Genomic DNA, 18,998 nt, shown 5'->3' on the forward strand with positions numbered 1-18,998 from the left:
TGCAAGCATACAGCATCCTTGAAGAGCATATAATAACTCAACTTTGTGTGCATACTAAAAGTACATGACTAGGAAGCATGCTATATGAACAGTTCATAGAACATAAGAACATATCATAGAATACTCCTCTCGAATGACAACCCCAAACGCTAATGCTACCATTTCGGACATTTGCACTTGAGCCAGTGTGTACACATTGTTGTAATATCCATAGGTGATAGTGTTATTACCTTGTTGTAATATCCATAGGTGATGGTGTTGGGCGTGATCCCAGCTTTCTTCATCTCCAGGAGGACTCGCACGGCAAGGACAGGCTGGCCGTATTGACCACACAGCTGCATCAGGATCCTGTAACACACCTGAGAACAGGGAGCACCGCCTACCTTACACACATGACTACAATGACGGGAATGATTCCTATTATTTTGCTGATTTTTGATTTGATTGATTGATTGATTTAGTGGAGTTGAGTTTATACAGGGACAATGCACATTCATCCAGTTTTTGCTAGCCGCTAATTCTCAGTGGTCGTCCCTATGGAAGAGCTGCAGGGCAGAGGAGAGAGGATCAATGAGCCAACTGACGGCAGAGATGGATTATCAGCATTCACAGACATTCAGACATTCAGACATGTGACTAGAGCACAAATGTTTTGTCTGCAACTGCATCGTCTTTATTTTTAATTGTGCATTAAAAGTTGCAATCAGAAGGTCCAATTTCTTTTTAAAAAATATATCCATTTTGGGGTGGGGTGGTCCAGTGGTCTACCACAGAGCGCACATATGGCCACGTGGGCATGGGTTTGAAACCAGCCTATTCCCTGCTGACATACCCCCCTCTCCTCCTTAGTTCCTGGACCACTCTACTGTCTCTGTCCAAAAGAACCTGAAAAAATGGGACAACCACACTCCAAAAAATAACCTTAAAAAGAAGAAAAAGTTATAGGAAATAAGGATGGTTTGTGGAGAGGGCAGGGCTTGACATTAAGCTTTTTCAGGTACTCTTGAACTTGTACTTGTCCAAGAGTTCAAGTTACTTACCGCACGTGCATGTGTCTGTATGTCTAAAACAATCCAGTAATACATTACATTCCAATTCCAATAATTCCTGTGGATCTCCGTGCACACCAGAGAACGTTCCATTTCAAAGTTTAAACTAAAGTGGTCATGCCACTTTATTAATGTGTGCTCTGCCAGCCTGAATGTCTTGATTCAAAGGCATGATGTGCCAGATTCTCTAGGCATGATTGTTTTAATTTTGAGTTATTTAATTAAGTTAAATTTGGTTTTAGAATTTGAAATTATAATCAATATTCACAATGATTTAGTTGTGTTCTTATTTGTTGTTAATCCAATGTGACAACTTGCCCGACGTAGTGTGGGTAAGTTGATGGGGCAAATTGTCACAAATGCACACTGTCTATTTAGCAGTCCACTTTCCTGCCGCCAGTTTTAGGTGCTTGAAGGAACATTGTGCTTGCTGTCTTGAGTAACGTGTCGGTTTCTTTCACTACGGACTTAACATTTCCAAGCACCTTTCGCGTGCAGTGGGGTTAATAACGGTCACGCAATAGCATCAGAATTTCTGATACAAGCTACACCGCACTTCATAAGCAGCAAGAATTAGCTTGTTAATACATTTATTACTTTTCCAACTGAAAGAGGAATTAATTTTTTGCAGTTATTAAATACCTACATTTTTTTTTAATTATTATTTTTTTTCTCTTTGTTTTGACTTGTCCATCAGACAAGTGCAGGAGGAAGTCCACTTGTCCGAACATAAATGTACTTGTCCCGGACAAGCGGATAAGCCTTAATGTCGAGCCCTGGACGGTCTCTCCTACCTCGTCAGGCAGCACCACCTTCCGGGTCTCCATGTGCTTGAGGATCTCGTAGGCCGTGTGCAGGGCACGCACCTTGGCAGTCTCTGCCCGCACAAAGGTAGGCAGGTAGATGAACCACAGACCGTAGCAGTGGCCCAGCAGGCACTTGGACCACATGTCCGGCACCGCCGAGTACTTCTGTGCCCGCTTCTGCGCCAGCTTAATCTCCTAAAAGGGGTGTTGGGGGGGGCGGCAAAGATTAAATAGACTGTCCGATACAAATGAAAAGCAATACCATTTAAAGGTCTATTCAAGGCAATGCTATTGCCTGATTAGATATTGTGGTTACTTATGTTGTCTGGTTATTCAGAGATTTCAAACGCCAAAAGAGAAAGACAACGTTACAACCAAACCAGAAGCATTTGGTCAGACTTAAGTCTCTCTCTTTCATGCAGGAGTCATGAAAGTCAGCAACCACATACAGTACCAATGATGAAACATTGATGCTGATTTTGCCAATAACAGTAATTTCCTTGGAGCTAACTGGTTCAGTTTATTGTGAATCACATGGTTGCAAGCTCAAAACCATGGGTGAAGTCTCACAACCCCACTTGGGCCTGGAGTATTAACCCAAAACACACAGCCACTGTGTCTGCAACTTTTTAATATTGAATGACTGGTGATGAAATATAGATACTCATTCAAATAAAATGCCACAATATCACAGTGAACTTAGTCCCTCCTTCCTTTGTCTTTGTGAAAGAACTGGGTTGTACTGTAGCTGTACTCACTGGAAAGGGCCTTTCACAGACACAACCCACACATATTCATTATATTTTCATTAGCATGGAAGCTCCAACTAATGAATACACCTCTAAATCAAGTTACTTCTCAGCCCAGAATTCAAGGAAAAAGTAGGTTTTATAAAAATAAAAATAAAAGTGTTGTGTTTTTCTTTTCAAACACATTGACCTATCTGTAGGTGTGTTTGTGTGTGTGTGTGTGTGTGTGTGTGTGTGTGTGTGTGGGCTGGCGGTGGTGGAGGAGGAGGCTGAGGTTGGTACCTGTTTGGTGCGTCGGGGAGCAGGGCTGCTGGGGGCGCTGCCCTTGGCTGGGATGCGGAGCTGGTCATGAGGTTGGTCGAACAACTCTACCCTCAGGAGGGGGAATGTCTCATAGCTGCACAGACAGAAGGGTGACACACTAGCATACTAAAAACAATGAAACCATGTATTTCTAAGAGGTATAAAGTGTAAACCACACACATACAGTCAGAGTGTGTGTGTGTCAGTGTACGTGTGTGTGTGAGTGTGTCTCTCATAGGGCTTTCACACCGGCAAAGAACCGTGCCGGTTCGCGTTCGCATTCGGAAACCTCTGAACCTTGGTGCTGTCTGGCGAACGAGCCCGCGTTCATACCAGTGTAACCGGAACCATCCGCGGCATCAACGCTGGGTGATGAAGGGGCGGGATAAACAAACATTTCACTGGAAAAGAGGATAATATCTTCCACTACAGTATCTGAAATAAACACCATTTTCTGTGAAACAAAACAAAAGACACTTTCTATATGCGTTCTTTTACTAATCAGCTGCTCCATTACTGGAATAGAAATGGCTTACGAAATTCGCGTTCGCGCATGTCCGCGAGCGTGTGCGTGTGTGTGTTTGCTGAGCATGTGAAGAAGATAGAGAGAATAATGACACTTTTGATATTGTTTTTGATCACTAATGATTAGATTTAGATTAGATTACATGTTGTCTACTTCCTCCTTGCTGGTCTCTGCAGCCTAGACTATGACACACCCACTGACGACGTCACGGTTCTACGTTTCGTTCTCGCTTGAGAACCACTATTTTTTGGTGCCCGCTGCGAACCAACTTTTCAGGTTCCGAACCAATTGAGCTTCGGTCTGAACGCGCCGGCCCGTTCCAGACTTGGTTCGCGAACGCGAACCGGCACGGTTCTTTGCCGGTGTGAAAGCCCTATCAGTGTACGTGTGTGTGTGTGTGTGTGTGTGTGTGTGTGAGTGTGTGTGTTACCTGTAGAGAGCGGGGCACTCTGACCCGTCAGGCTCCTGGGGTTCCTCAGGGGGCATGATGAACACTGTGTGTTCTCCACTGTGGGTCTCGTCCAAGTCTATCAGACGCACCTCCTCTGGCTTCTCCACATCCACCTGCTCTCTCACACACACACACACACACACACACACACACACACACACACACACACACACTTCTGTCAAACACTTACTACAAACTACTACTGTAGATTATATTTGGGGTATGAATAAGAACAATTATATGCCCGTATGAAATAAAAATATGAAACTATTCTGACCTTCTGGACACACTCGTCGAAGAACTCGAGACAGGCATGGCGGTCGCTGACGAAGGAGCACTCCTCGATGAACTGAGTAAACATCTGGGTCCTGGTGAGCTGGTTGTAGAACTTCTGGTGTGTGCGCTCACGAGACTTCAAGAACCCTGCAGAACGGATGGATGGACACGCACACGCACACACACGCACACACACACACGCACACACACACGCACACACACACGGCTGGTTCAGGATGGTTCTGCAATATCACACACACCTCCCCATACCCCTGCAGCAGGTAGGTACAATTACACACACTACTAACCCTGCAGGTTGTAGAGGGAGCTATCGACCTATCGAAGGAGGCTTGGGTGATGGGGGGGAGCAGCCGGTAGGTGCGATGACACACACCCACACCCACCCACCCACCCAAACCCAAAAATGTACACACCCACGCACACACTCGCACAGCCTCCCAGAGTACTGACCCTGCAGGTTGAAGAGGGAGCTGCAGTCGGTGGTGCGGTCTGAGGGGGCCTGTGTGATGGGCAGCAGGAAGGTGCGGTAGCCCCGCAGCAGACAGCTCATGAAGCGCAGGAAGGCCTCCTGGATCTCCAGCTCCAGCTGCTTTTGACGCCCGTAGATCAGGTCATAGTCCGTCAGCAGGAACTCCAGGGTGGCCTCCTCCTGACCTGGGGTGTAGACTTGGACGGGAGGAGAGAAAAGGGGAGAGAAAAGTAGAGAGAAAAAGGGAGCGAAGATTGAGAGAGGGGGAGGAGAGAAGGGGGGAGGGAATGAGATGGGATTTAACAAATCCTTCAATTTGATCAGAGACGGTATAAGACAGGTCACTAACATCACAGAGAAAGAGCAAAAGAGATGCAGGGTGAAATGTTGTGAAAGAGAAAAGTAGGTGGTCCACAAAAGGAGGTGTAACAGATATCGTTGGGCTGATATGGCAGATATCCTGACCTGGCTGGGAAATGGATCCGGGAAAAACACAGCACATATTTCATGGTTTGAAAATACTTGAAAAATGTAGAAGTGTGTGTGATTTAGCTCGTCCTGCATGCCGTATTAGTACTTCTGATAGTACTACATTGCTCCCATTTGTGCCTGACAAGTGAAATGAAGCACACTCTCTTGCCAGAGAGAGATCAAAAGAGATAAGAATGTTGGCAATGCACAGTGTCCACCCATCACTCACTCTTCTCCAGGGTTTTGTGCAGGTTGGTGAGGGAGTTCACCAGGATCTTGCCATGCTTTCTGGGTAGCGATCGCCACGACAGCGGCTTCTTGTCCTCCATTCTGAGGAAAAGAGAATGAAATCATCACGGTTTGTTCACTTCTTACATTGTTCACTTGTTTTGTTTTATTTATTTTATGTTTTATACTGTGTGATGTTTTGTTTTACTTATTTTATGTTTTATACTGTGTGATGTTTTGTTTTTATTCATTTTATGTTTTATACTGTGTGATGTTTTGTTTTATTCATTTTATGTTTCCATCGAGGACCTCTTTGGAAATAAGTGTTTTAAATAATGCTTTCAAGTGCCATGCTCTGGACATTACTTAGTATCATAATGTGTAAATGCTGCTATTGTAAATTCCTAATAAAAATCAAATCAAATCAAAAATCACCACAAAGACATTAATACAAACAATAAACAAGCCACGGGTATGAGGAGAAATTGCACACTCAAAGCAACAACAACAACTGACTTTTGATATGAATCTTAGTATTCAATGTAATAGTAGCAGTGTACAGTATTGGAAACGAACAAATGACACATTTCACATTGGCTTCGTCGAGTTTGTTCTTGCCTCATGGACAGAGTTCAGTTTGGAAGCCCAGTATGATCACTTGACAGCATAGAAAAATATCCAGTGTATTGGGTCATTTCAACGTCTCAACTATGTAATAGCAACACCCTGCTGTCAGCATTCGAGGTTACTACTTACACTTGAACTAGTTCCTCAGTATCAGCGTCTTTTTTTTATTTTTTTACAGGTTATTTTTCTTTTATTTTCAGTTTTTATTGGACAGAGATGGTGGAGAAAGACAGGAAAGTAAGGAGGAGAAGGTAAGTCCTGGTGCTATACCACTGGACAACCCCAGGCCACAGCATACTCACTGAAAGATGGTGTTGGTGTCGAGGTCGACACACACCACGTCGGTGGGGGGGTCATAGAGGTCGAAGTAGCTGGAGTGCACACCCACAATGAAGGGCATGGGGGCGTTGAGGACGTCAGCCAGCCGCAGCGGACACAGGGGGATGTAGGGGCAGGGCCACCGCAGGGGGAACGTCATCTGGAGGGAGAGGACCGTCAACCAAATGATTCAGATTGCTTGTGCGTATGCAGTATAAAATGTACAAAGTGTGCGTATGTGTCTGTGTACCAATATGAAAAGTGGAATGAGTCGAGAAGCAGCTTATGGAACTCACAAACAGCAAGAGTCTGCATGTAGATATGGTGTGTGTGTGTGTGTGTGTGTGTGTCCGTGAGCATGTGTATACGAGCGCTCGCAGACCTGTGTTTGTATGCATGTGATGTCTGTTTGTATCTGACTGAGTGTGTGTGTGTCTGTCTGTCTCTGCCTGCCTGCCTGCCTAAGCATGTGCATATGCATACAACTGAGTGTGCACAGGTGTGTGTGTGTGTGTGTGTGTGTGTGTGTGTGCGTATATGTTTGTGTGTGTGTGTGTGTGTGTGTGTGTGTGTGTGTGTGTGTGTGTGTGACTCACAGACACCAGGGCCTCGCTGACGGAGGTGAGCACGTCGGGGCGGAGGGAGTGGAGCAGCAGTTTGTGCTCCGTCAGCACCGCCAGCAGCAGGACGCAGGCGTTCTCTGGCCCCAGGTTCTGGAGCAGCTTCACAAAACTGGCGCCACTGTGGAGGGGTGAGGGGGTGAGGGGGGGGAAGGAGTATCAGTCTGATGTCCATAGGCCATCTCTTTATCCATTTGTTCATTTAGTCATGTATTCATTCTGTGTCAGCGGTTATAATCTCTAATTGTGCGCCAGACGAGCTAAATCAAACGCAGCTCGAGCTTTAGAAAATTATCCTATGTTAATTTGTTCACCCATGTCTAGTTATAAAGACGTTTTCACAAAGCTAGCAAAACTGGAGAAGAGAGGGGAAAATGCAGCTGTCAATACAAATGCAGGCATATCAGGCTCTGTACTGGACTGGAGCAAACTGATTATTCTGCAGTCCCTGGTGACAATAAAGAACAATGGTCCTGAATAATTTATAACAATGAGAGGCTTTACATTTATGAATGTATTCATTAACCAGTGCACACCCAGGGTTCTATCGACCTGATATCTACACAGTTAAAGTCAACTGATTAGAATAAAGAGGGTTGAAGAGAACATGTGTTTGACTGACCTCAGTGGTAAGGGCGAGGAGACTGGCTGACACAGGAGAAGGTTATCGTATGAGGAAAGCTGCAAAGAGATGTTCACAGTGAGACCACACAGACACAGACAGAGACACACACGCTCGCACGCATGCACGCACGCACGCACGGACAAAGTGGAGAATTATCTATAGGTTTCAGGGACAGAGATTACAACACCCATGCTTAGATTTAATTCACCACCATGCACCAAATTGGCCTCTGCTCATTTGAGACAAGCCAATTGGAATCAATTTGAAAAGCTCCATTTGTATCATCTGCACGCTACCTTGAAAAAAAACAAATGCTCCTACGCTCTACAGCCAGGATTATATAATTATTTGCAATGTGATTCGATATGATTTATATTGACTGTTTGGCTGATTTTACCCTGTTCAGACTGCACACTCTAACCACCGCCAATTTCCTGTGGAGGAAGTATTTAGAAAGAAACACCACAATGATGATTCTGTCAGTGTCAAAGAGAGTGCACGGCGCACACACACACACACGCACGCGCACACAGACACACACACAGACGCACGCACGCAGGAAGTGCAGGCTTTCTATGAACTAACTAAGGAAAACCTGATCATGAACTTGACCTAACTGAATCTTCAGGAGAAAGGCTGTCTTAGCAACAGTAGTTGTATTATTCAAAAATTTTAAAGGGACAATCTGGGATTCAAACAATAACAAAGCGGTGGCCCTGCCACTTTTTCTTTGGTAAACAGCTGAGGGATGGGTTGAAGAAATGTTACCACTCTCAAATGCATAGACAGAGCTATGGATACAAGGACTAACCATCCATGAGATCAACATGACATTTTTAACCATGTTTTAAAGCTATACAGTGTTTGTTTACAGTAACACAAGCATATCATTTGGGTTTTGATGGAGTAAGACAGTTGAAACTAAGCTCATAAAACATACAAACAAACAAACGTATATTCTTCAGGAATAAAAGGCTATAAAAATAAATGGATGCATTAATACAACATTGTTCTCGTAAAGGGTGGTGCTTATTGTAAATGAGAATAAGGGAGATGATATGGCAGACAGGTGTCGTACCTGCACTAGGATGCGAGGACGCTGAGGGGAGGGGAACGGAACGTTGTGCATGAAGCTAGAGATGTGCCTACAAAGAGAGAGAATAAATCAATCAAACAATAAATTTATCATACAAACAACTTACCAATCAGTTATTAATAATTTGGAATCAATCAGTAGATAAGCCAATATGTATCAAGGTTTATCAAGATACGTAGCACAACTCCAATCAAAGATCATATACTTAAGTTATACTTATACCATAAACGTAAGCAAAAAGAATAATTGCTTGCGAGGACCAACTACAAACCTATTTGTAGTTGGTGCCCAAAAGGCTATTGTAAAAGGGACAAAAATCTGTTCAAAGTACAACAAAAAAAAACTATTAAAGGGATACTTCACAAAAAAACAAAAAAAAAGGAACAGTCCACCATCAACGGTGGACTGATAATAAATGTACTCGAACATTCTTTGCAAAGTATCTGAGTAAAGTAAAGTATCTGTTCACTGACTTCTCCAGAGGCAGCACGTGGGGGCCGGAGATGGAGTAGCGGTAGACGAAGGTGAGGAACTTCTGGAACACGGTGAAGAAGGGCCAGTGCGAGAGCACACAAATACTCTTCTTCACCTGCAGGGTGCGGTTGGTGATGGGCCGGCGGTCCACCACACTCACCAGGCCCAGACGCACACTCTGCCGCTCCGACAGGCACTCGCGAGGGAAGGCCTCGTAGAACTGGATGGCCGCGCCGTACACCTGTGTGTGGGGGTGTGTGTGTGTGTGTGTGTGTGTGTGAGGAGTTAGCATTTAACAATTGCTAGATAGCATGACTGATTTATGAGTGAAAGATACCTTTTTTTTTAAAAACTATTACAGATTTAATATATTGCAGCTCAATTAACTTACACTTATCACCTGTTTGGTGCAGGGCTTGACAATAAGCTTTTTCAGGTACTTGTCCAACAGACAAGTGAACTTATCTTTTACTTGTCCGAGAGCTCAAGTTACTTGTCCAAATATGACGGCGCACGCGTCTGTCTGCCTGTCTACTAAAACACTACAATCCAGTAATACATTCCATTCCAATTCCAATAATTCCTGTGGATCTCCGTGCACACCAGAGAACGTTCGATTTCAACGTTTAAACTAAAGTGGTCAATCATGCCACTTAATTAATGTGTGCTCAGCCTGAATGTGTTGATTCAAAGGCATGATTTGCCAGATTCTCGAGGCATGATTGTTTGAGTTATTTAATTAAGTTAAATTTGGTTTTGGAATTATAATCAATATTCACAATTAATTAGTTGTGTTCTTATTTGCTGTTAATCCAATGTGACAACTTGCCCGCTGATGGGGCAAATTGTCACAAATGCACACTGTCTATTTAATGGTTTACAGCTTCTTACTGAAATAATATATGAAGATATAATCAATACAAAATATGTGCCCAAGACTTCTTTCATTTGGTATGACATTTATACCATTTGTGATGTATTGTGCACAGTAAATGTTAGACAGCGTGTGACAATATACCCTGCACTACCCTACTCAGCGGACATTGTGCTGGCGTTTCATCCGATGACATTGCGTTTCCCCGCTTTTCCTGGCACCTGGCCAGTTTTAGGTGCTTGAAGGAACATTGTGCTTGCTGGCTTGAGTAACGTGTCGGTTTCTTTCACTACAGACTTAAAATTTCCGAAAAAAAAGAAGGTTGGCACTTCCGCAAGCAGTGGGGTTAATAACGGTCAGGCACACGCAATAGCATTAGAATGTTTGATACAAGCTACACCGCACCTCATAGGCAGCAAGAATGAGGTGTGGCATAGCTCCTTAATACATTTATTACTTTTCAGATCGGACAACTGATGGAGGAATTCTTTTTTTGCAGATATTAATACATATTGATTGATTTATTTTTCTCTTTGTTTTGACTTGTCCGTCCTCCTGCACTTGTCCGAGGAAGTCCACTTGTCCGAACATAAAATGTACTTGTCCCGGACAAGCAGACAAGCCTTAAAGTCGAGCCCTGCTATTTGGTGCCGTGAACGACACTGGCTGAGGTTTTAAGGCAGCGCCTGAAGGGTACAATTGTATATGCTTTAGCAATCTGTTTAAGGTCAGTCATGTTGGCAAATGTTTATATTAGCATTTATATTAGCATTTCCCAGTCATTTCAAATAGGGTTAGAGGATATTTGTTTAAAATAATTGTTGAACTATCAAAGCCCCAATAGCTGCAAATCATGTTTTCCCTCCTTCTTAGCAGACTGTGCTTTTTTAAGGTGGTCAAATATTGGTATCAAGACTTTTAAATACTTTTTTTGGAGTACAGAGCTAAAAGAAGAGAAAATGCTTCCTCCTCCCTCATATGGAGGGCACTGTGCTCATTAATAGGAACCGAAAAAAATACAGTATAAGAACCAGTATCGAATTCAAGAACTGAAACTGCGTGGCCCTGTCGGTGGAGCACGGTGCCAACACAGCTTAGACCAAGGGTTCAATTCGCACTGGCACCATATACACCAAAACATGTACGCACCTACTGTCATTTGCTTTGAATAAAACAGTTGGAAACAGCTTGTGTGATGAAGGAGGGAGGCTGATGTACCTTGTCTCCCAGGGCGCTGGTGAGGACGAAGGTGGAGAAGACGGGCAGCTGGTACTTGGTGTTGAGAGGCCAGCTCTCCACCGTCACACCCATGGGCAGGCAGAACATGGGCACAGAGTCTGGCAGGGCGAACGACTCCAGGTCCGCCTCTGGGTACCGGTTGATTAGACCTGCAAGGGGTTAACACAATGGCACACATACACACACACACACACACACACATTTTGAGAGAGGAATTAGCAAGGTTAGCATTGTGATGCTTCGTGTTTGGAGCAGCCGACGACACTCACCTGCCTCATAGACCAGGGCGTTGGCCTTGGCTACCGCTCTCTTATAGCACAGGTAGAGGGCCGGACCCCACTGTGGATACAACATACACACAACTGGATCAATGACAGACACAGCCAGTCAGACATGTGCTGAAAATAAGAGAAAGAGAGAGAGTGGAAATTGTGGAGGAGAAACGGACAGTGGAGGGAGAGAGCGACAGTTGGATGGCACAGCTGATTAGTGAGACAGAACAACAAAAAAAGGAGGAGAGAGGGAAAAAAAGTAGAAAACAAATGAGAAAGTGAGAAAGATGGAGTGAAAGACAGGCAGAACAAATTCAGAGAGAGAGAGCAACAATGGGCCAGAGAGAGAGAGAGAGAGAGAGAGAGAGAGAGAGAGAGAGAGAGAGAGAGAGAGAGAGAGAGAGAGCAGAAATGGGCCAGAGAGAGCTCTGGTCTCACCATGCCGGTGTTGAGGTTCTTGTCCACCCTGCAGAAGGTGTGGGGGGCCACCTCTCCTTTGCTGGGCAGCAGGAGGGAGATGTCCGTCACACCTAGTGTGTGGAGAGCCTGGGAGTCGGGCGCACGCCGGTACGTCAGGAAGGTGCGGTGGGTGGCCGGACCACCGGAGCTCAGGCTGGCTGAGCGGCTGTAGGGGGTGGTCTCAATCACGTACCAGCCCTGCTTCACCGTCTCCTTGCCCTCGTACAGCACACTGGGAAGAGGAGGCGAGGTAATGGAGTGTCAGAGGTGGTTTTGGTTTTAGTGTCATTGAATACGTTCTATATACCTTACACTAGGGTGGTGTTCCCAGGTGTGATTTGAACTCATGACCTTCTGATCACCAGTCCAACTCACCATCCACTATGGGTGTAACAAAAATATTGGTTCGGTACTGCTTTGAAGTCACGGTTTTGGTTCGGTTTTCGGTACCGCAGGGTAAACATTCAGAAAACATATAGTGGTTTACTGAACCAACTGTGGGTCTTCCTTTCTTAATTAAGAAAGCAGATGCCTTGGATAAGTCATGGACAATTGTAGTTTGTGCTTGTTTATAAAGGGCAGGTATGATTTGTTGGCTGAAATGCGGACGAGAGGGAACTACGTAACAAGGCTCGATTACTTTCAACATAATGTTTAAAACCTGTGTTCTCGACAACAGAGTATGGTCCACTGCTATAAAAACACCTATGGCATTTGTTATTGCTTTGGCCCGGTCTGAATTGTAAGCGAAAGGCTGTTAAGATGGGTTTGCACTTCAGCTTTTTTCTTGTACCTGTGATGTTCACACAAGGTGATGCCGTCTCAATTGAGTGAGGAAGTTTGACGTACAGCCAGCGTCACACCCGATCGCAATTGAACAATGCCGGCATATAGCTTTGGTCCGATCCACCTGTCTTTGTCCATAGTCATTGTAGGTAATTGAGAAACCGTAATTTTCTCAAACAAGAGACATAAGGGACGCTGGAGGAATTTCAAGCTCTAGTTTAAACTAAAAACGAAACTACCGACAATCTCTCTGTGGCATGTGTTCGCCTGTGTATTGGCTGAGATTACTTTAACACTCTGTGTTCTGCAGCTGTAAAAGAGCGCTGCATCCATTCGGTACACACGCGTACCGAACCAAAGACTTTCAGTACGAATACGTGTACCGTTACACCCTTACTATCCACTAGTCCACCACTACCCCTAACACTGTATATATGTAGATCAGTTATTCATCCACTGCACAGCCTTTTATACTTTGTGTTCTTGTACTTTGCGTTGAGTTGCATTTTTGTTCTTTGTTGTGATTATGTGTCACTGGTGGCTGCAACATTGTAATTTACCCGGGGGATCAATAAAGTACTACTACTATCTACTATCTATCTGTCATTTAAAATGCGGTAACAGTATGCGTCTCACCCAAGCTCCAGGATGGGCGGTTTGTCATGGCCACGGCGGTAACAGAGGTACATGTGAGGGTTGTTGATGAGGCCGGCGCTCAACTCGGCCGGGTGACCCCCTTGGGTCTTCTCGATGCAGGTGAAGCCCTCGGGCACATCCTCTCCCAGGCCACGGGCAATGACGGCCAAGTCTGTGACGGGCTCCACCGCCCGGCCGGCCCGCTGCTGGCCCTCCTCGTCCAGGGGGGCGGAGCCCCCCGGAGCCAGACCCGCCACCACAAAGTAGTCCACCAATTGGGGGCACTTCTCCTCTGTCATGGTGCCTGTCTGGATGGAGGGGGGAGAAACAGGGAGGATTGAGGGGGAAGAGAAAGAGAGGGGGTCAAGTGAGGGAAGGAAAGGAGAAGAGAGAGGGAAAAAATATTGTCATTATGTCTCAACATACATTCACTAAACATTATTAGGAACACCTGTACACCATCTCATTCATTCAGAGGGTGTTAATGGTGTGGGGAAAGTTTTCTTGGCACACTTTGGGCCCGTTAATACCAATGGTAAATGGTAAATGGACTGCACTTTAAGGCTGCCACGATTAGTCGACTAGTCACGACGACGTCGACTACCAAAATCGTCGCCGACATATTTGGTAATCGCCGTAGTCGCATGTTTTTTGGGAGCTAAAATAAGCGTTTTTTTGTTTTGTTTTTTTGCCTAGCACCAGGGGAGCCCCCCCTCCCAAATTTCGTTGTTTGGTACCTGTACTATATCAATGACAATAAAGACCATTCATTTCATTCGATAAGCATTCGTTTTTCTTCCCTGAAGCTGCCACTGGCTAGCGTCTCCCAGTGTCTTTGATGTACATGCGCAGTGTCGGTCATCCGGGGCACACGTGACTTCCCCGGAAAAACAAACAGAGAAATGTCTTCCTGTCCTCGTACCTCTAAAGTGTGGGAGCATTTCAACCACAACGTTGAAAAAAAGAATGTAAAATGTAAAATTTGCAAAGCTGAACTCGCTTATCATGGCAGCACGTCTATGATGCGCAAGCATCTAAAAAGGAAGCACGTTGTGGCAGATGACGAGGAAGACGATGGCTCGTCTCGGTAAGCTAGTTAGCTTGTTATTGGCTAACGATATCGTTACGTTAAAAGCCTTCTTACATTATTTTACGTTGTCATCAAAGCGATACTTATCAAATAGCTAAAAATGTTGTCTTAACGTTACAGTGCTAAGAAGGCGCGTTCTACTATGAGATGAGTGAAGCAAAGCAAAACTTTTGTACTCTGTACAAGTATTTATTTTTGTTTTTGTATTCTTTTGGTTGCCTAGTGCCTAGCCTACCTCATTTTACTCAGCAGTTTGCACCCTCTACTACTCTTTACATTACATTACATGCAAGTGATGCCAGAAATAAATCTGCAAAGTTCATTAAAATATCTATTTTTGAGTGAACAATCATTTTAATTGTCTTTATTTTTAGTTAGCACATGCCTACAACAACAACTAACAACTTCAAGCTAAATTTAGAAGATGATAGCTAAATAAGAGCGATTGAGTAATTGTGCGATAAGCTGTAATTTATGATCCGATTAGTCGACTAATCGTTAAAATAATCGGTGACTAGTCGACTATGAAAATAATCGTTTGTGGCAGCCCTACTGCACTTATATAGCGCCTTTATCCAAAGCGGCCTCTCATTCACCCATTCACACACACATTCACACACCAATGGCGGCAAGCTACCATGCAAGGCGCCAGCCCGCTCACTGGGAGCAATTTGGGGTTCAGTGTCTTGCCCAAGGACACTTCGACATGTGGCCAGGAGGGGCCCGAACCGCCGATCTGCCAACCTTGCGATCATTAGACGGCAGCTCTACCTCCTGCGCCACAGCCGCCCCACCAATCAATCATCGCTTCTTTGAGTATTGTTGCTGACCATGTGCAACCCACATGGCCACAATGCACCCATCTTCTAATGGCTACTTCCAGCATGATAATGTGCACATGTAACAACGCAAAGGTCGTCTCAAACTGATTTCATGAACATGGCAATGAGTTCAGTGTTATTCAGTGGTCTTCCCAGTCACCGGATCTGAGTCCAATAGAACACCTTTTGGATGCGCTAGAACGGGAGATTCACAGCTTGAAAGTGCACCTTAAAAATCTGCAGGAATTGTGTGATGCAATCATGACATCATGGACCAGGATCTCAAAGGAATGTTTCCTCCAACATCTTGTGAAATCAATGCCACGAAGAATTGAGGCTGTTTTGAGAGCAAAGACCCTACCCAGTATTAGTGTTCCTAATAAATACATACCTATTACCTACTCTCAACATAAACACCCTCAATATATACACCCTCAACTCCTGACTTATGCAATGGGCTATATAGAGAACAACGATAGTGAGGGCAATACCATTTGACATGGGATAACACACACACACAAACCAAACCAACTCACGAAAAAACGAATAACTTTCATGTAGCCTAGATTCCATCCCACACTCCCCAGTCATGCTGGTCGGAGGTCAATGATGTGTGTGTGTGTGGCGGGGGGGATCTCCGCGATCAATTTATGTGGGAGATTTACTGTCTAGAGCAGCATTAACAGGATGGATGGGAGGATGAGTCATTAGGCCTCAGTCACTACAGAGAGGGAGAGAGAGAGGGAGGGAGGGAGCGAGAGAGAGAGAGTGTGCTGGATTTTTCCCCACACACTGTGCTTCGTTAAATCAATGTGTGATTAAACTTAAGTGCACTGAGTGAGCGGGTGGAGTGAGGTGAGATAAGGTGGGGTGAGGTCGGAGAGGGTGGGGTGAGGTGGGAGAGGGTGGGGTGTGGTAGAAGAGGGTGGGTTAAGGTGGGAGGGTGGAGTGAGGTGGGGGTGAGGTGGGAGAGGGGGGGTGAGGTGGGAGAGGGTGGGGTGAGATGGGAGAAAATGGAGTGAGGTGGGAGAGGGTGGGGAGAGGTGGGAGAGGGTGGGGTGAGATGGGAGAGAGTGGGGTGAGGTGAGAGAGGGTGGGTTGAGGGGCATAACAATAGGATGCTGTCAAGTCATGCAAGGTAAAAAACCTTCTTACATAATCTCTCTCTCTCTCTCTCGGCACATGACTCTAGGGCTTGATAATAACTAGGCTAACTGACATCCTAAGGACAGCCATGTCAACCTGCTCCTCTGTGAAAGCACTGATACTGGCCCACAACGAATATGGGGATGCCCAGAGAAATGGGACGTCAGAGTCTTACTGAGAATTGGGACATTGGGAAGAGTCAGAGTGTTACAGAGAAATGGGAGGTATGGAAGAGTCACAGTGTTACTGAGAATGCCCAAAGGAATGGGACATAGTGAGGCAAAATTAAGAGTGTTACTAATATGGGACGTAGGGAAACGTAAGAGTGTTACTATGGGACGTAGGGAAACGTAAGAGTGTTACTATGGGATGTAGAGAAAAGTAAGAGTGTTACTATGGGACGTAGGGAAAAGTAAGAGGGACGTCCCATAGTAACACTCTTACTTTTCCCTACGTCCCATAGTAAACTAATTACTCTTCATAAATGGGACGTAGGGAAAAGTAAGAGTGTTAAAGACCTTGAAAAGAGTGAGAGTGGAGGAACTCCCCGCAGGTGGAAGTCCCCATTAACCGGAAAACAGGAAGTGGACACTGACAACCTGTTTCCTGTCATGTTTCCCAGCACTCGTCAGTGGCTTCCTAGTGGCACTGTGGGGTGGGTGACATCTAGTGGGAATTAGGAGTGGATGCAGGAAGCTATAAAATGAACTATTTTTGATCAAATTAATAAAGGCTAGAAGTAATTTGTCCAACCTTTATTTTAATGCAAAACAAACATAGCAGTCAATCATGTCATGATGTCATGGCACACAATATGTTCTTGCAATTATCAGGAATTGAAATCGAAAATGAAAGGGAGTCATGCAGAACTTGCAAAAGACACAAAATCCCATGGTGTCACACACTGTATGTTAAAATTGCTGTTGCATCACTGTTTCCCATTTTTTCTGTATTGGCCTGTGTGTGCATGGTGGTAGCATCAACACGGACACACGTGACGTGAGTACGCAGAAAGGAAGGTGTGGAAAACCCCTTTTCAATGTTCCGGATTTGCCCCAACAATTGTCTTTATTAGTCACAATCCCGATGCCAGCAAATCATTTTAACATATCTGTATAAAGAGAAAAATGTGCATCACAGATTAACAATGAATCTATCAGATCTCCGACACTACAGGAGCTTGTCAACCACATCTTGACATGGAGCTTTTTAAGTCACATTAAATTAGACCAAACAGGCTAGTGCATGGAAATACACTGAAAACTAAACTTGCCGGTAGTGAATAGTGGAAGGAACTGTGTGCCTACTTGGTGTCTGAACGAGCTCTGAAGTCCACCTGACTGAAAAACTGAGACCATTCACATGGGACTGCATTACACACATAAGCAAGCACATCATAAACGTTCACAAAAGCTGGTGTGCTCAGATCAACAACAACACAAGCTTGCCTTTGATTTGACATACCGGATACCCAACACTTGTAGTTGACACTAGTACCTATACATCCGGTACCTACTCACACATTTCAAACATTTAATTTGCTAATTAAACAACATATTTAGTAATCATAGAGTAACTATCTCTGATCACCAACGAGATTGTTGTTAAAATCAAAAGTGAAAGAGATATGATGTTGTTCAGTGAATTCAGCCTTTTAGCAGCATTTTGTGCACATTTTGGCATGAATATAAGTGAGTCGGGTTTTGACAATACAATCCAGTGCCAAACTGTTCAAAACATCCGGTTGAGAACCCTGTATGTTGTATGTATACCTCTGATAGTGGCATGCTGAATGGGATGCAGGGAGGTAAGAAGAGGGGAGAAGTGCTAACAGAATGGGATGGTGGGAGGTAAGACGTTTGGTTAAACTAAACATATCAGTGTTTCTGACGCTTTCAACGTTACCATTATTTGTCAAAAGAAACTTGTGTCAATAGCAAAAAAAAGGACGCTTGTGCTCCAGCAAGCATGGCAATGACTTATGACCCAAAATGTGTGTGTGTGTGTGTGTGTGTGTGTGTGTATGTGTGTGTGACTCATAACTCATAGGAAACACCCTGAAGTAGATGTGACAACATTCGGTTACAGTACATTGATTCCGGTTCCCACATCAGAAATAATATAGCCTTGATCTCAGCTTGTGTGACATTTTGTGAGTTCAGTTTAAAATATGACTTGACCCAGGTCTGCAGTGCAGGAAGGGGGGTCAAGGATAATCAATAAGACATTAGAAATGAATCCATTGTCTTGCACGGCCATGCCCTGTTGCCTAATATGCTGTGTGCAATGAAAGATGGGGCACAAAACAGAAAGTGATAGCAAGTGTAGCCAAGGCCTAAAGTACATCAATCAATTCTAAATCAACCAGTTTGTATAGCACATACTTGTAGTATGTCAAAGATTGCTTGTTACCCGCCAGAGAAGTAACACCTTACCAACCTCTCACTTTCACATCAACCTCCTGAGAAACAGAGTTTCAAAGGGCAGGAAGCGAAAGCAACAGAGATATGATATTTAAAAGAAATTGAAGACAAAGCTTCGGTCTTTGGCTACACCTAGTAGGTGT

At 44.5% G+C, this 18,998-nt stretch overlaps 1 protein-coding gene across 1 annotated transcript in view; it reads right to left on the minus strand.

Annotated features, from left to right (window-relative positions):
- dennd4b (DENN/MADD domain containing 4B) overlaps positions 1 to 18,998 on the minus strand; it is a 42,132-nt gene that overhangs the window by 12,108 nt on the left and 11,026 nt on the right. The window contains exons 2-17 of the mRNA XM_080540296.1: positions 13,376 to 13,683; positions 11,933 to 12,185; positions 11,492 to 11,561; positions 11,202 to 11,371; positions 9,109 to 9,350; positions 8,618 to 8,684; positions 7,537 to 7,595; positions 6,891 to 7,035; positions 6,279 to 6,454; positions 5,351 to 5,451; positions 4,632 to 4,847; positions 4,162 to 4,307; positions 3,864 to 3,997; positions 2,887 to 3,001; positions 1,844 to 2,050; positions 231 to 359 (exon numbers count right to left, since the gene is read on the minus strand). Of these exons, the coding sequence (XP_080396422.1) occupies positions 231 to 359; positions 1,844 to 2,050; positions 2,887 to 3,001; positions 3,864 to 3,997; positions 4,162 to 4,307; positions 4,632 to 4,847; positions 5,351 to 5,451; positions 6,279 to 6,454; positions 6,891 to 7,035; positions 7,537 to 7,595; positions 8,618 to 8,684; positions 9,109 to 9,350; positions 11,202 to 11,371; positions 11,492 to 11,561; positions 11,933 to 12,185; positions 13,376 to 13,674 (2,529 nt within the window). The 5' untranslated portion in view covers positions 13,675 to 13,683. The remainder of the gene's footprint in view (positions 1 to 230; positions 360 to 1,843; positions 2,051 to 2,886; positions 3,002 to 3,863; positions 3,998 to 4,161; positions 4,308 to 4,631; positions 4,848 to 5,350; positions 5,452 to 6,278; positions 6,455 to 6,890; positions 7,036 to 7,536; positions 7,596 to 8,617; positions 8,685 to 9,108; positions 9,351 to 11,201; positions 11,372 to 11,491; positions 11,562 to 11,932; positions 12,186 to 13,375; positions 13,684 to 18,998) is intronic.

Source organism: Nansenia antarctica (assembly GCF_963989245.1).
Source record: "Nansenia antarctica genome assembly, chromosome: 10".
Classification (NCBI taxonomy): Eukaryota; Metazoa; Chordata; class Actinopteri; order Argentiniformes; family Microstomatidae; genus Nansenia; species Nansenia antarctica.